Source organism: Plodia interpunctella, chromosome Z, assembly GCF_027563975.2.
Source record: "Plodia interpunctella isolate USDA-ARS_2022_Savannah chromosome Z, ilPloInte3.2, whole genome shotgun sequence".
Classification (NCBI taxonomy): Eukaryota; Metazoa; Arthropoda; class Insecta; order Lepidoptera; family Pyralidae; genus Plodia; species Plodia interpunctella.
The window spans coordinates 1,360,800-1,374,993 of record NC_071324.2 but is presented as its reverse complement, the minus strand read 5'-3'; the positions used below and the strand labels follow the sequence as shown (position 1 = coordinate 1,374,993).

The 14,194-nt window shown below is 33.9% G+C and overlaps 2 protein-coding genes across 14 annotated transcripts in view; one reads left to right on the top strand and one right to left on the bottom strand.

The window, feature by feature from the left end:
• The window catches only part of trol (terribly reduced optic lobes), a 232,428-nt gene that overhangs the window by 69,361 nt on the left and 148,873 nt on the right, over positions 1-14,194 (top strand). The gene's annotated exons all lie outside the window — the stretch shown is intronic.
• On the bottom strand, positions 8,053-12,507 carry LOC128683362 (trophozoite exported protein 1-like). Its single transcript, XM_053768926.2, has one exon. It carries the CDS (start codon positions 12,266-12,268, stop codon positions 8,195-8,197), a length of 4,074 nt encoding a protein of 1,357 aa, XP_053624901.1. The 5' UTR covers positions 12,269-12,507; the 3' UTR covers positions 8,053-8,194.

Sequence of the window (14,194 nt, the reverse complement as noted above, 5' to 3'; positions counted from 1 at the left end):
ACACCCTTTTAAAACGGCATCACTCAGTAAAAGTATTGTAAGTATGGCACCTAAAATTTATAACAAAATTCCACAACAAAATGAAGATCACAATTTAAATTTTGATTAATTAAATTTTTATTTATAAAGCATCTGAGGTCCTTGCTGATTGATAAATGTTATTATAATTTGAAAGATTTTTTAATGATTAGATTTAGATAAAAATTATTAACTAAATTTTTTAGTTACTTTTATTTATTCGATTTTGTATTGCGGGATGAGAGCATGCTCTCCATTTAAATTTGCACACCCGTGGACGGTGGAACATGTAGGATTTAAGCTTTTCTTTTAACACCACATTGTAAAAAAATGTCAACTCACCCTTTGTCTTCCATCTAATTCTGTCCTCAGCTATCGATTTCACCTCCCTATACGACACGAAATATATTTAAATGGATACCATATTTAAAAAAATATCGACCCAGCTGTTAACTGTGTAAGCGGGACAGACAGACAGACAGACTATCGCATTTTAATATTCATATGGAGGTAGAATTTAATTCTTATGAAAACTTTTAATGTTATTAATGTCTTATATTGTTTACCTTACCAAACTACGTACGAGAGAAAGACTAGGAAATCGGAATAAAAGGTGAGGTGAAATGTTTTCTAAGATCATTATAGCCAAAGCGAAGCTTCCTTATTAACTGTAGAAAAAGGCTGTTTCATAACGACGACACACTCAATATCAAGCAACCATAAATCATTGCAAATTCACCTCTATTACGGCTTCGTAAGGTGTAGGATACGTTGAAATGTTAAATAGATAGATAGAATGGTAACGATATGATTCTATGGACACCTGTGTACTGAACTCATAAAAAGTGGGCAAGTAGTGCGAACACACATTTGTACCCTAAATACTTTTTATTATAAAAATGTGGAAACTAAATCTCTTGCGTAGGAGAGCCTCTTTAATATTTATTTAGTTTTGATTTTTAGTTCTTGTTATAGGGGCGACAGAAATAAATACATCATTTATGAAAATTTCAACTGTCTTACTACCACAATTCTTGAGATACAATCTGGTGATAGATAGATATACAGACGGACGGACAGTATCAGTAATAAGCAAGCAACCGATTTAACATAAGTATGGATCCGTTTGTAACACTATTATGCCGGCTCCACACTATCGCGGACCAGTTCCCCGAACTTGGCGAATTCAGCTTATATTGCTGGTTTTTAATTGCGGTAAACAAAAGCACTCGTACAAACTGCACGATGTTCATGCAATTGCTTCAATATCTGTCAGACTTCAGAGGTTACCGAGCACAAGATTTCCGAGCGTAAAATTAGGTTAATATCAAATTAGGCCACTTGTCATCCGCTTCATTGAATTGTTGTCACAAATTGTTCAACAAGATTGGCTTAATAAGTGTGCCGTGTGACTTCAGTTTAACTGTCCAACTAATAAAATATAATAAGTCACTTGGTCTGCTGAATTTGAAATAATGTGACCATAGAAGTGTCATTAGATGCTTTATTTTGTTTGTACGAGAGGGCCCTGAAACTTACAAAGCGTGTTAACGTACAAACTATTGGTTTACGCACAGGAACCCAATTCATTTCATCAATGTTCTTTTTAAAGTTTAACACAGCTTTCGTATATACAGAAAATCCCCATCCGAAAAGGTCAGCGCATCCATTGATTGAATATTTTCTATTGTGCTATCAACAAAAAAAAATCTTCAAATGTTTTTTTTTAAAGATTCTTACTTTTCTCGAGAACTTCGATTGCATGGGTATTTTAACTAGGTTTTTTCCGAAAAAATAGGGGCAAAATCTTACACCCTATTTCTGGGAATTTATGATTTTATAGAATGATGACTGATACTTAACTACTGTGCTTGGTTGACTACCTGGAAAACATTATTCGTAATCCATGTGCGCGCTCAATCGATTCGAAATAATTCGTCTTTTTGTGAAGTTTAAAATTACGTATTGCTTCTTACAACATACAGAGGGCACAAGGATATCTGGCTATATGACGGAATCTCTGCTGTCTAATAACATTTGACAAGAAAATTATATTAATCACTTTAAAATCTTCGGTTCTGATCACTGGGTCAGATAAAATACGGTGAATGACACTTCTGTTTGCATATTACACTACTTACACTTCTTTATTATTTCAAATTCTATGATCATGTCGTAAAACTTTCATACTAATTAATGCACATTCCTGCCAGTGTTGGCGACTACGTCTGCGTAACACCATAATAGTTCTAAGGCTAAGTATAGCGCTCCGTCGTTTTTACGTCCGTCGACAGCAACGCAGAAATTCAATGAAGTTTCGCCGTACGTCAACGCACATCATTGTCAAAACCCATAGAAAACAACGGAGCTATATCGTGCAACGGCTTTTAAATTAAATAAAGGGTTTATTATTAAGAAATTGTGTTACAGCCGTGGTGAGCATGTCAGCAGGATATATAATAGACTGAAGTCTGTAGGGTAATAGATTTCCATCATCATTAGAATTTAAAAGCTAGACTCTTGTCGATAGTGTTCATATATTTCTTTCTATTGCCAGTTTCAACTTCTTGATAGGATGCGACGCTTAGTTTTTCCTTTATCCGTTTTAATTAGCTTTAGGCTTGTTTCATGTATCTTTCTTTTCTTAAAAAAAGCCGTCGTGTCGTTCTACTTTCAATAGTAAGTATGTATTTATTTCCTATTCCAATCCAGGTAAACTTTTCAACCTTCGCCCGCACCAATTCTCAAACGCTCTCAGCTTACTAGATTTTAAGGGTTGGCAAATTTAATATGAAAATCCAAGTGCGATTTTGACTCGCGCACCGAGAGTTTCATTGTTGTTGCACAAAACAATATGGTCTGGTTAGCAACAATATATATAAATTTGACGTCTACGTGCGTCCAAACCGTGAGGGATATTTATAAACAATTGTATCTAAAATAGATTTTATAGCTTGAAACTCGTCTAAATTACAACGAACTTGGGTTCTATGATTATTTTACGGTTTGAACTTGAGGTATTTTAATCGGGTTGATTCAGAATATTGTGTTTAGACTGGGGTTTTACTATATTTGAATTTTCGTTTTGCAGTTTATTGGACGAGAATATTCCCGGTATCCTACTAACATCTATCATGGATTTCCACTTACTAAGATGCTCATTAATCTCTCTTGCTTCATCTATACCCATCACTTTGGTTACTGGTTATGAGTATTCCTTGGGTAGTGCTAATTAAGGGTGGTTCTCGGAGCGTTTCAAGCGCTGGGGACGCGCTGTCATCACAATTTTAAACATTTTGACAAATACAAGAACAACCTAATTTTATTAATTCCTTCTTCGTGAAAATGTATGGATCGTTTCTGAGAACCATCTTAATATAATCTATAGGAGTGAGACTGACACTGCCCTGACCGTGAGCACTCTCTCATTTTTGCGTTGCACCGAAGTCTAGAATTGAAGTCATTCGAAAAATTTACATTTTTTTAATAAATGGCGAACATTTTTCAACCCAACCACATGCCAGACGTTAACCCTCTTTGAGAATGTTACTGTTGCCTTAAGTCACGCCACGTCTCTTTCGCTTCGTATGACATCCATAGATAAGAACTGGTCCTCTTCTACGGCGGCACGACAGATGATCTATGATCTCCCGACGTTACATTACAATTTCCAAACGAATTTACTATGAAACGTCGGGAGCGACCTCCCCTCCCTCATCCCCCAGCCCCCTACGATTACCCCGAGTAGAAGTGTTAGTTAACCAATAGTATATATTATTAACTTTTATTTACTTATCACGTAAAGTTTTCATAATTATAGCACAAATAACGTTTCGGTCTTGACCCAAATATCGCTTCCCAAGGATGTACACATGGTTAAGATCTTTCAGCGGCTACATTGTTAAAAAAATAAATAAACGTACATTATACAGTCTATATTAATGGGTAATCTGGTCTCATAAACTATGTTCCCAATCGTTTATCTTTTATACAAATTGATCAAGGTTGTGCTGTGCTGATAGGGTTTTGGGTTTCGGGACGTCCCGTGTTTCGATATTCAAAATGTTATTTCGGGTTAGGGCTATACTGGAGCCAAGGCTAAGTTTCCATACGAGATAAAAAAAATATATATTCAAAATTCAAAAATATTTTATTTAACTCCACAAGTTACACAATAGATGACACATTGTTGGAGTCCTGGAGACTCAAACTAGGCCGGAACCTGTATCTTGGGTCACCAGGTCCCCTTGTTACTTCCGATGTTACAAATGTGAAGTTCTTTTATACATACTTATATTTTTATATATATATAATATATATAATATAGACTTTCAAAGAATTTTTTGATCGGAGACAAGAGTAAAAATATTATTTTATTTTTGCTTGTCTATTATGCATTTTCATATTCGCGGTTATACTTTTTTTTTTCTTTTCTTCTTTGTGGCAATCAAACTTCTTCAATAGAGCTCATTTTTGCCAGTGTCGAGTTACATTGTTATTGGACGATAGGATAGGATTACAAATTATTGGCAATGATATATACACTATACTACAATATATTCGGTTATACTTATATCGTACAATCAAACAATCTTTTTTTTTTTTAATCCTGGCATGTTGTTTCGCTAATCGCTTTAATACCCTTTAATATCTTTATTTTTTCTAGGGGTCTGGTCTTACAATACAGGTAAGGGCGGGTAGAAAAATAATATTATTATTTTGAATATTGAAGATTGATAGACGACCTCGGTGGCGCAGTGGTAAAGTGCTTGCCTCTAAACCGAGAGGTCCCGGGTTCGATCCCCGGTCGGGTCATGATGGAAAATGATCTTTTTCTGATTGATCCGGGTCTTGGATGTTTATTTATATGTGTATTTGTTATAAAATATAGTATCGTTGAGTTAGTATTCCCACAACACAAGTCTCGAGACTTATTTTGGGACTAGCTCAATCTGTGTGATTTGTCCTAATATATTTATTTTATTTATTTATTTATTGCTTTCGATCGGCTGACTGCGTGACGTCATCTTTAGTAAACTTTTTACACCTATAATAAATAAAAATCATGGCTTTAGTAAGTACTTAAGTATCCCATAACACAAGTTTCGAACTTACTTTGGGACTAACTTAATCTGTGTGATTTGTCTCTATATAATTAAAATTTGAGAGGAAATGTCATAGTAAATTTTGAAGATTTAGCTATGATTTTACAACCGGCCGCCTGCCTGACGTCAACCTTCTTTAGGAATGCTATTGTTGTTAGCTTAGTCGCCGCGTACGACATCCACGGGAATATAGTTGCCCTACTAGGGATCAAATGCCAAATAAGCAACGGGTTAACATAAACTAGCCGACTTCAAATAAAAGCGTATAAGGTTTCGAAACAAAATCTCGACATGAATCAGAAATGCGGCTCGCCTCTCTATAAAGCGTCATTAAGAATGTCATGATTCTGAAATAAATCGAGAGTGAAGCCGCAATTAGGGGTGTCGGGGCTTCCCGGCCAATTCGCGCTAGTCCGATTTGATCCCCCGCACGCTGCCTGCAATATAATGACGTATACAATATATAAACTACAGAAGTGCGCTGTCAAAAATTAAGAAATCCTAGTACAGTAGGTATGGAATAATTTTCAGCATTCATTCTTGGTTGCTATGCACAATTTTCGTCTAATTTAAGTATTATAATGCAAAAATTAGTTCGATACCTCTGCACGATTTACTTATTACTTTTCTCAGGACAATTCACGTTAAAGCTACTGGACGGATTTTGATGATACAAGCGTAAATATAACATGGAATATCCAACTGGGTACTGTACTGTAGCGAATAAAAATGGTTTTTATTTATGTTTTTATCATTAATATTGTTTAGTTCTTCGTGGCTTGTAACATTTTTAAATGCCTATTTTAGATATTACAATTGGAATAGGGTAGTTGCCATAATTTCCATTAGTAAAATAAAAAAAATGGACTTGTATGACAGTGTCACAAGTGAGGTGCCATTTGTTGCAGTCAAAAAGCGTTCTAATTATATTTTAACGAGAACAAAAATACTATAAAAAAAAGTGATCAATTAAAGTGACATTTGATTATCGTGTTTCATTATGTGCATACGTTTGTACATTTTATTTTTACGCTCGTCCCATTACTATTCTCTGCCTACCTCGGGAAACAAGCTTGTTCAACATGAACGGGTGATACATGTTTTATTCTAGGCTTTCTTTATTTTGTCTCATCGCTTTACTCGAAGTCGACAGTCAGCTCGGACATGGGGTCGAGCTGCGATGTTGGAAAAAGTTTAAAGTTGCAGTTTTGTCGACCCGTCGAGCTCCAGATGGCTATTAATTAGTAACAAGTTACAACGTGATCAGTTTTCCTGCGACATGCGGCTCCGACGGAATAGAAACACTAACCATCCAGTGAATGTCACCGGGCAACTGATTCGCTTCGATTGTCATATATTTTCTATCTGTATCAATATAATTTTATGTATACTTTTTGACCATGTACAGTCAAGAGCACATCAAGTTGTCCTGCATGACGTAATAGCGGCGAAATTGCAATGAATTTTGGTAGGTTGATGTGCTGTTGACTGTACTTTGTAAGAAACAATAATGGGCTTGATAGATGTTCAAATGAGTTTCTTTCGGCATTTCTTCTCAGCAGCGGTCGTTTTGAAATGCCAGTAGTTTGCAGCTTTTTCAGAAATTACTATACAATATAAAATTTGACGTGAAAAATGTGTGTGATGGTCTAATTTCCGAATAATGATTTGAATTTGTAGAGAGACGAAACGACCTTTACCGTTGAGATGAGAACAATTTGAGCGTTCTGAAATTTTTATTTTATCATTTACCGTTGTAACCCTTAAAGAATTTGTTGAGAGATCCTATTGGAGGTTAGCTGGTGACCTTGTAGATCCTCTTCGTGTTAAGCGTGGGTAGAGTAGGTATTCGGTATAGTAAGGCTTAGCGATTGGTCAACACCGTTTTGGTCCCGCCCACATCCAACGACCTTTTGGCAAAAGGCGCAATGCCGAATTTTATGACGCCACCAACACGCCGGCGCCAACCCAACCCAAGATGAGTGTGAGGACAATCAAATGATGCTGATAAGATAATGCTGCTTTCTATGTTTGAATATATACTATTCTGCATGTGCCATTCAAATATCCTTTCCGTTTATACCACCAGGCAATATTTTCAAGGTCTATTCGAGTGATAAAAATAAGTCTTGTTGGAATTTAAATCTTTGATGTTTCAAAGCTTTTATTTTTAGTTCAATTTTGAAGCAGACATATTTAACCGTCTGAGCTGAAATTTTGTACACACTTTTAGTATATATCACCTGATAAGCATGAACTGATGATGCATCCAAAAACGGTTCCTGAAGAGAGAACTCCTCGCGGTTTACTGCACGCATATTATTTTATTGACAACCTCGGTGGCGCAGTGGTAAGGTTCTTGTCACTGAACCGAGAGGTCCCGGGTTCGATCCCCGGTCGTGTCATGATGGAAAATGATCTATTTCTGATTGGCCCGGGTCTTGGATGTTTATCTATATATGTATTTATTATAAAATATAGTATCGTTGAGTAAGTATCCCATAATACAAGTCTCGAACTTACTTTGGGGCTAGCTCAATCTGTGTGATTTGTCCCAATATTTTATATTTTATTTATTTATTTTTATTGCTACGCATAAGATCTCTCTCTGACAACAATGAAATCTTGTGTTAAAGATTACATTTAAATAACTTAATATGTTCATAAGCCACGCACGAGAAAATATATGGAGTTCATAATATTTATATTTGGACCGTACAATACAATAAACATATGTGCAGATGATATTTGTCGTATATTTATTAGAACAACAAATTACATTAATAATACCAACGTATTATTTGCATGCGTACGCTGAAAAACTAACGGTGTTATTCGATCGAAGAGATTATATCTGGGACATTAAGACAAAATAAATTTAATAAAATTATATTGTTATGTTTACGGCGTTGGCTCGCAGACGGACAACCGTCTGCGCCTATATTTATTGTATTTAAGAGGGCCAGAGATTGGTTTTCGTCCAATATGTTCCTAAACTGATGTAAACTCATATTTGGTAGGGACAGACTGGGAAACCTATCAAATAACATGACTTTTAGTTTCAAATTCATTTAACCAGTACAAAACATACAACAACACAGAGCTCTCACTAATTCAATGGTAACAATACAGGGCGTCCAACAACACAAAGCCATTGTGAACAAGCAGACATGTCCAAAATCTCTAAAGAACTTTGCCAAGCTGAGGATTTGTGGATACAAATTTGGAAATAAATGGTAACAGCAGAAACACGGATGCTTCCTCAACGTTAAGAGAATACCGTGTTGACAATTAAATATAACTTTATTCCTCTGCGCTATTCTTAATTTTCTTTCCTTACTTTTAATTTTTAGCACTTCTCTATCCTCTTTAGCCCTTCCAGTCTTAAATGCTTCGACAAAAGGATGATCATTGATCGTATCTGAAATAACGTTGAACCTGGTAGATCCTGCAGCAGCATAATCCAATTTTAGTTTTGCAAATCTATACTCTTCACTTATAGCCTTTTTTATTTTTAGAAATGTTCCATTTGGATCTCTTGCTCGGTCTTTTACGTAATAATAAGACGTTTTGGGTTTGAAAAGTAAACGGCCGGATGCTTTTAACAACCCAACAGCACTTCTTCCAGTAATAGACACAAATATCTTACAAACCTCTGCGATAAGAGATGTTTCTTCAGAGGTATTGCCTCTAGATTCCATCAATTCCTGGATTTGTTTCTGTTTTAACTTTTGGTCTTTCCTCCATTTCTTAGCAGCATTTTTACTATCTTTTTCCAATTCTTTTTGTAATTTCTTCTCAGCTTTATATTGTTTTTTACTCATCATTTTTTCTTTTTTCATTTCAAGTTTCTCATCATTATGTTTTTGTTTTTCCCTTTTTTTTAAATCCCTAAGTTGTTGCTTTTCTAATGATTTTATTTTTGTTTTTTGAGCCTTTTCAGCATGCTTTTTCTTTTTTAATGCCTCACGGTTTTTCTTATTTTGCTTTACTAAATAAGCTGTTCCCTTTTTTGCGATTTTCTTTTTTACCCTAACTGACGTTTTAGGTTGTTTCTTATTAACTGATCTCCTGTTTTTTGATGCTTGTCTCTCGTTTGATGCTTGTCTCTTGTTTGATGCTTGTCTCTTGTTTGATGTTTGTCTTTTGTTTGATGTTTTCACTTTCTTATTTGTTGATATTGATGATTCAACTTTGTCATGTGTTGATTTGGTTTTCTGTGATACTACTTTAACCTGTCTTTTGTTTGATGGTTCAACCTTGTTATGTGTTGATGATTTACTTTTATTTTGAACTACTTCAACTTGTCTCATTTTTGATGGTTTAACTTTGTTATCCGTTGATGATTTGCTTCTCTTTTGAACTACTGCAATTTGTCTCTTGTCTGATGCTTTAACTTTATTTTTTGTTTTCTCTGGAGCAAATTCGACCTGTCTCTTTTTTGGTGTTTCAACTTTGTTATTGGTTGAAACGCCCTTTTTCTTTGCAACTAATTCAGGCTGTTTCTTAATTTTTTTGGCCAAACACTGACACTCACTCGGTATAATGCATTTGCAATTAGATTGCCCACGAAGATTTTTACTAACCGAATTTAGATTTAGTATGCATTTCGGAAACAATTTATTGAAAAATCTTTTTATATTATTTTCTTTTTCAGCTTTATTAAATGTGATTGTTGTTGAACTTGGTTTCGCATTTGGTTTAAAAGGTTTACTTTTATTCGAAATTGTATCAGGGTTTGTAATGTCTACTCTGTGATAATTATATTTTTTATTTGATTTCATTTCCTTAGGAACAATGTTATCAGATTTATTTGTAGTAATTTTTTGACCTTTCGGCCAGTTTGATTTCTTTTTCTTTTCGCTTCTTTTCCTCATAGTATTTCTATTTGATAACAAATTATCTGATTTACTATAGACTTGGGTATCTTTTCTAATTAAAGTGTTTTCACCACATTTACAGTTTAGATTATTGTCTTTAGGTTTAAATTGATTTTGTAAATTGCCTTCAATTGAAATTTGTATACCTTTATCTATCTTCGTTTTTTTTATATTTTTATCAAATTTCTTCCGAGATTTATGTGTTCTACTTCTAATCAGTCTTTTTCTGAAGTAATCTTGAACTAATTCACGAGATTTACAAATACATTGTGGATTCGGATGTAATGTGCCCATATATTTTACTGTATCTTTCACTTGTTTTTCATTTTTAACAGTCATATCGATTGGATCTACATCTATGTTTAATGTAGGGTAACATGATCGGTCGACTGTTTGACCTTCCACTATATTGCATGTAGGCTTTTTGCCATATTCCATTAAATTACTTTTCATTACGCTACATGAGCAGTCACCTCTGTTTTTGGTTGCCTCAGAAGTCATCTTATTACATGAACAGTCATCATTACGTCGAATTGCGTCACACTGCCCTCCATTTTGTTTGTAAATATTTGTATATTGATTTTGAAGTTGAATTTCGTTAATGAGATCATCATTATAACATGCGCAATATTTACCCGGTCGCAAGCATGTACTTTTACATTTACCGCCTCTACATGCCTTTCTTTTTCTTAGGAACTCATCTAAAATATTGCGATGCTCACAAATACATTCTTCTATGTTTGCGTAACCTAACGTTTTCAATTGATTTTTTACTTGTTTTGGATTTAACACCTTCATATGGGTGTCATCAACATTCAGTACTTTTACATCCAATGTAGGGTCACCTGTTTGTGAAATTACACTACATTTCTTAACACCAGATTTAGGTTTTTTCACTCGTTTCAATGTACTAGACAAGGGATCGTCGTCAGTTTTTTCAATTTCTTTATTTATTTCTGCATTAGGGGAAATTTGTTCAGAAGTTCTTATTATATTTTTTCCCGGCTTTTCTTTACTTTTCTTAATCCATTGTTCATCGCTATATTTTATTTCATGATCTTCGTTTGTAGCTAAAGATGGTTTATTATGTCGATGTTTAGGTGACATCGTTAATGTTAATCCTTTTTCATTAACAAATTCTTTATCTCTTCTTGTTTTTATATTAGTTCGATCTTTTTTGTCAATTGTATTAAAACGTTTTAGAAAATTACTCAAAATTGGCGCCTTTTGCTTATTAGAAGTAAAAGAATATTGGCCACTATTTCTACCACCCTTGTAGCGTTGTTTTGATATTGACTCTGTCTCCGTCGTGTCGTAAGATTTATGTTTTAATTCTGTTTTTAAAATAGTATTATCAATATTGTTATTATTTGTATAGGCTGTATCGTCGTTTTGATTTTTATTTAATTTTCGTTTTTGTTTCATTCTAAAAATATTTCTGATCTTATGACTTCTTTCTCTGGAACTCATGGAGAAGTTATTTTCAACAGAATATTGGCCACATTTTCTACCACACTTATATCTTTGTTTTGACATGTCTCTCTCATCTAATGTATTTAATGATGATTTATGTTTTAGATCCCTTTTTGTGCCGGATATATCTTTGTTTCGTTTTTTTTTCAATTTTCGTTTCTGTTTCCGTCTAAAAATATTTCTGAACTTATTATTTCTTTCTGTGGTACACTTGGAGAAGTTTTTTTCAATATATTTTGAAGTAATTGAATATATGGGATTTTGTCGAGATCTATATGGATCTATATAATAATCCAAATTCGGCATGTCTCTATATTTTCTAACATGTTCATCAAGATTATCTTCAGTTAAATAACATGGAGGAGATGGTACACTCGTCCTACAAGTAATTTTTTTAGGAGTGGAAATTTTTTCACTTGTGTGAATATAACCTTGGTTCATGCTACCAGTATTTTCATGTGGAATACCATTTTCGTGAGGTTCAGTCGAATGATTTTCTCTATAAATTTTTGTAGGCTTTGCAGATTTTTTTGGATCACATTTTTTTCTATATTTAAATATAGAAAATATATTTTCAGATTTGATTTTCTCGTCTTTACATTGTGACAAATAATGACATATATCTTCACATCTTAAATTTTCATCAATTCCTTTCTTCTTAAGTCTTGGATCCTTTAAATTTTGCCGGCCATAGTAACAAGAAGCGTTACAACGATATATTTGCGTCACATGCCTTTTTTTCCGAAATGGTGACACAGACGTACTTGCGTCACAGTAATACACAACAACCATCCTAATTTATTTCTTCGAAATACCAAACTGCAGTGTTATAATGCCTAAAGCATCATTCTCAACTGCGTTGAGTTGAGAACATAATACTTGCGATTTTTCATTTCTTACAATATGCCTTTTAAGTTTTTACTACATAATTAGGCACTATACTTTTACATAATTAGCCATATAAACTAAAATTTAATATCAATGCATATTTAAAAACAGCGTTTAAACACCGCGAATTTAGTACCCGTTTATTCTGAAAATGACAACTTTGACAATGTAAACATAAAAGTTTTTTTCATTACCCTACCTAGATACTCTTAGGCTTTAACTGCATAGATTGAATATAGCTAATTACAAGTCTACAGAATCTGTGGTAGCTCGGCTGCGCCCCCGCCGATTTGAATAAACTCATTTTATAACTTATCAAATGAAATCTTTACTATGTAGATTTTATTTCAATAAGAAGTTTGTTACTTTGTTTATAATTAACTAGATGTTACCCGGGCCTTCGCTTTCGTAGCAATTTTGAGATAAAATATAGCCTATAGCAATCTTAGATAATGTAACTTTCTAATGGTGAAATAATTTTTGAAATCGGTTCGGTAGATTCGGAGATTACCCGCCTTAAACATATCAACTCTGAAAGTCACAAACTCACAAACGCTTACCTCTTTATAATAATAGTATAGATAAGTATAGATTAAAACTTCCCGCAATAGGTAACCATATTTTCTTTCTTCAAATTTTCCTGTTTTGGATGTCTTTACCTAGGGTTTACTATAGAGGTATTGAAGAGTCGCTGCTGAAGTGTCTATACTCAACGAGAACACTTTGGCTGTCGAGTAATTCCGATAAGAAAATTAGAAATTAGTAGAAACAGCATGAAATTAGTAGGTTCTCCGTACAACTACTATTTCCTTGATTAAAATAATAAAAAAAAATTAAAGCTTCAAATTTTTACGTTATGCTCTGCGGCGGAGGCACCATGTTCAAAACACATCAATTATACCCATAGTAGGCGTTCGTCAGACGAATATTTCTAAAATTATTTTATGCATAGATTTAGTAAGGGCCCCGAGCGTACCGTAAAACCAAATGCACATAGTAGTACCTACTATGTGCATTTGATTTTACGGAAAATTTTCAAAAAAATATTTTGTACTTGTTCCAACCGCAGTGAAGGTTTCAAATTTGCCAAACAGGATTATTTCCATATGACAAAAGATACTTGTCGCTTAGATATAGTGACTAATTCAATTCATACTTTTGTATTTTTCACCTTTTATGCATAAGTATCTTACTATTAATATCTTAGATTCATAGCAAATTACAAGTTAAACAATAATGGATGGATTAATTACACGTTAAAATAAAACAAATAAAAATAATTTAATTCAAGCCGTACAAAGCATACAACAACATAATCCTCTAGCTAATTCAAAAGCAACGATACAAGGCGTCCAAAAACACAACGCAAATGTGAACATACAAACATGGCCAACATTTCTTAATAATATTAAAAAACTAAGACATTGCGGATATAAATCGGGCCATATATGGTAAAACCATAAGCACGGGATTTTTCTTAATGTTAACAAAAACCCACAACGAGATAATGCTAAACTACGTCTCTTCTTGATTCTCAATTTTCTTTCTCGTCTCTCAGTTTGCAGCGCCTCTTTTTCTTTTTTGGTCCTTGCATTACGAAATGAGTCAACAACTGCATTGTCTTTAACTGTATCTTCTAACACATTAATGGTATAAGATCCCGCAGCAGCATATTGCAGGCGTATTTTCATAAATCGTAGTTCAGTTGCAATAAATTTCGAAACTTTCTTGAATGTACCTTTCGGGTCATTTGATCTGTCCCGAAGATAAAACCAGGTCGACTTTGGTCTGACAACTGAGTGGTAGGTAACTTTAAATAACATACGAGTA

Bases quoted from the DNA above. Each gene is read 5' to 3' on its own strand.
- LOC128683362 (XM_053768926.2), bottom strand. From the start codon at position 12,268: ATGGTTGTTGTGTATTACTGTGACGCAAGTACGTCTGTGTCACCATTT.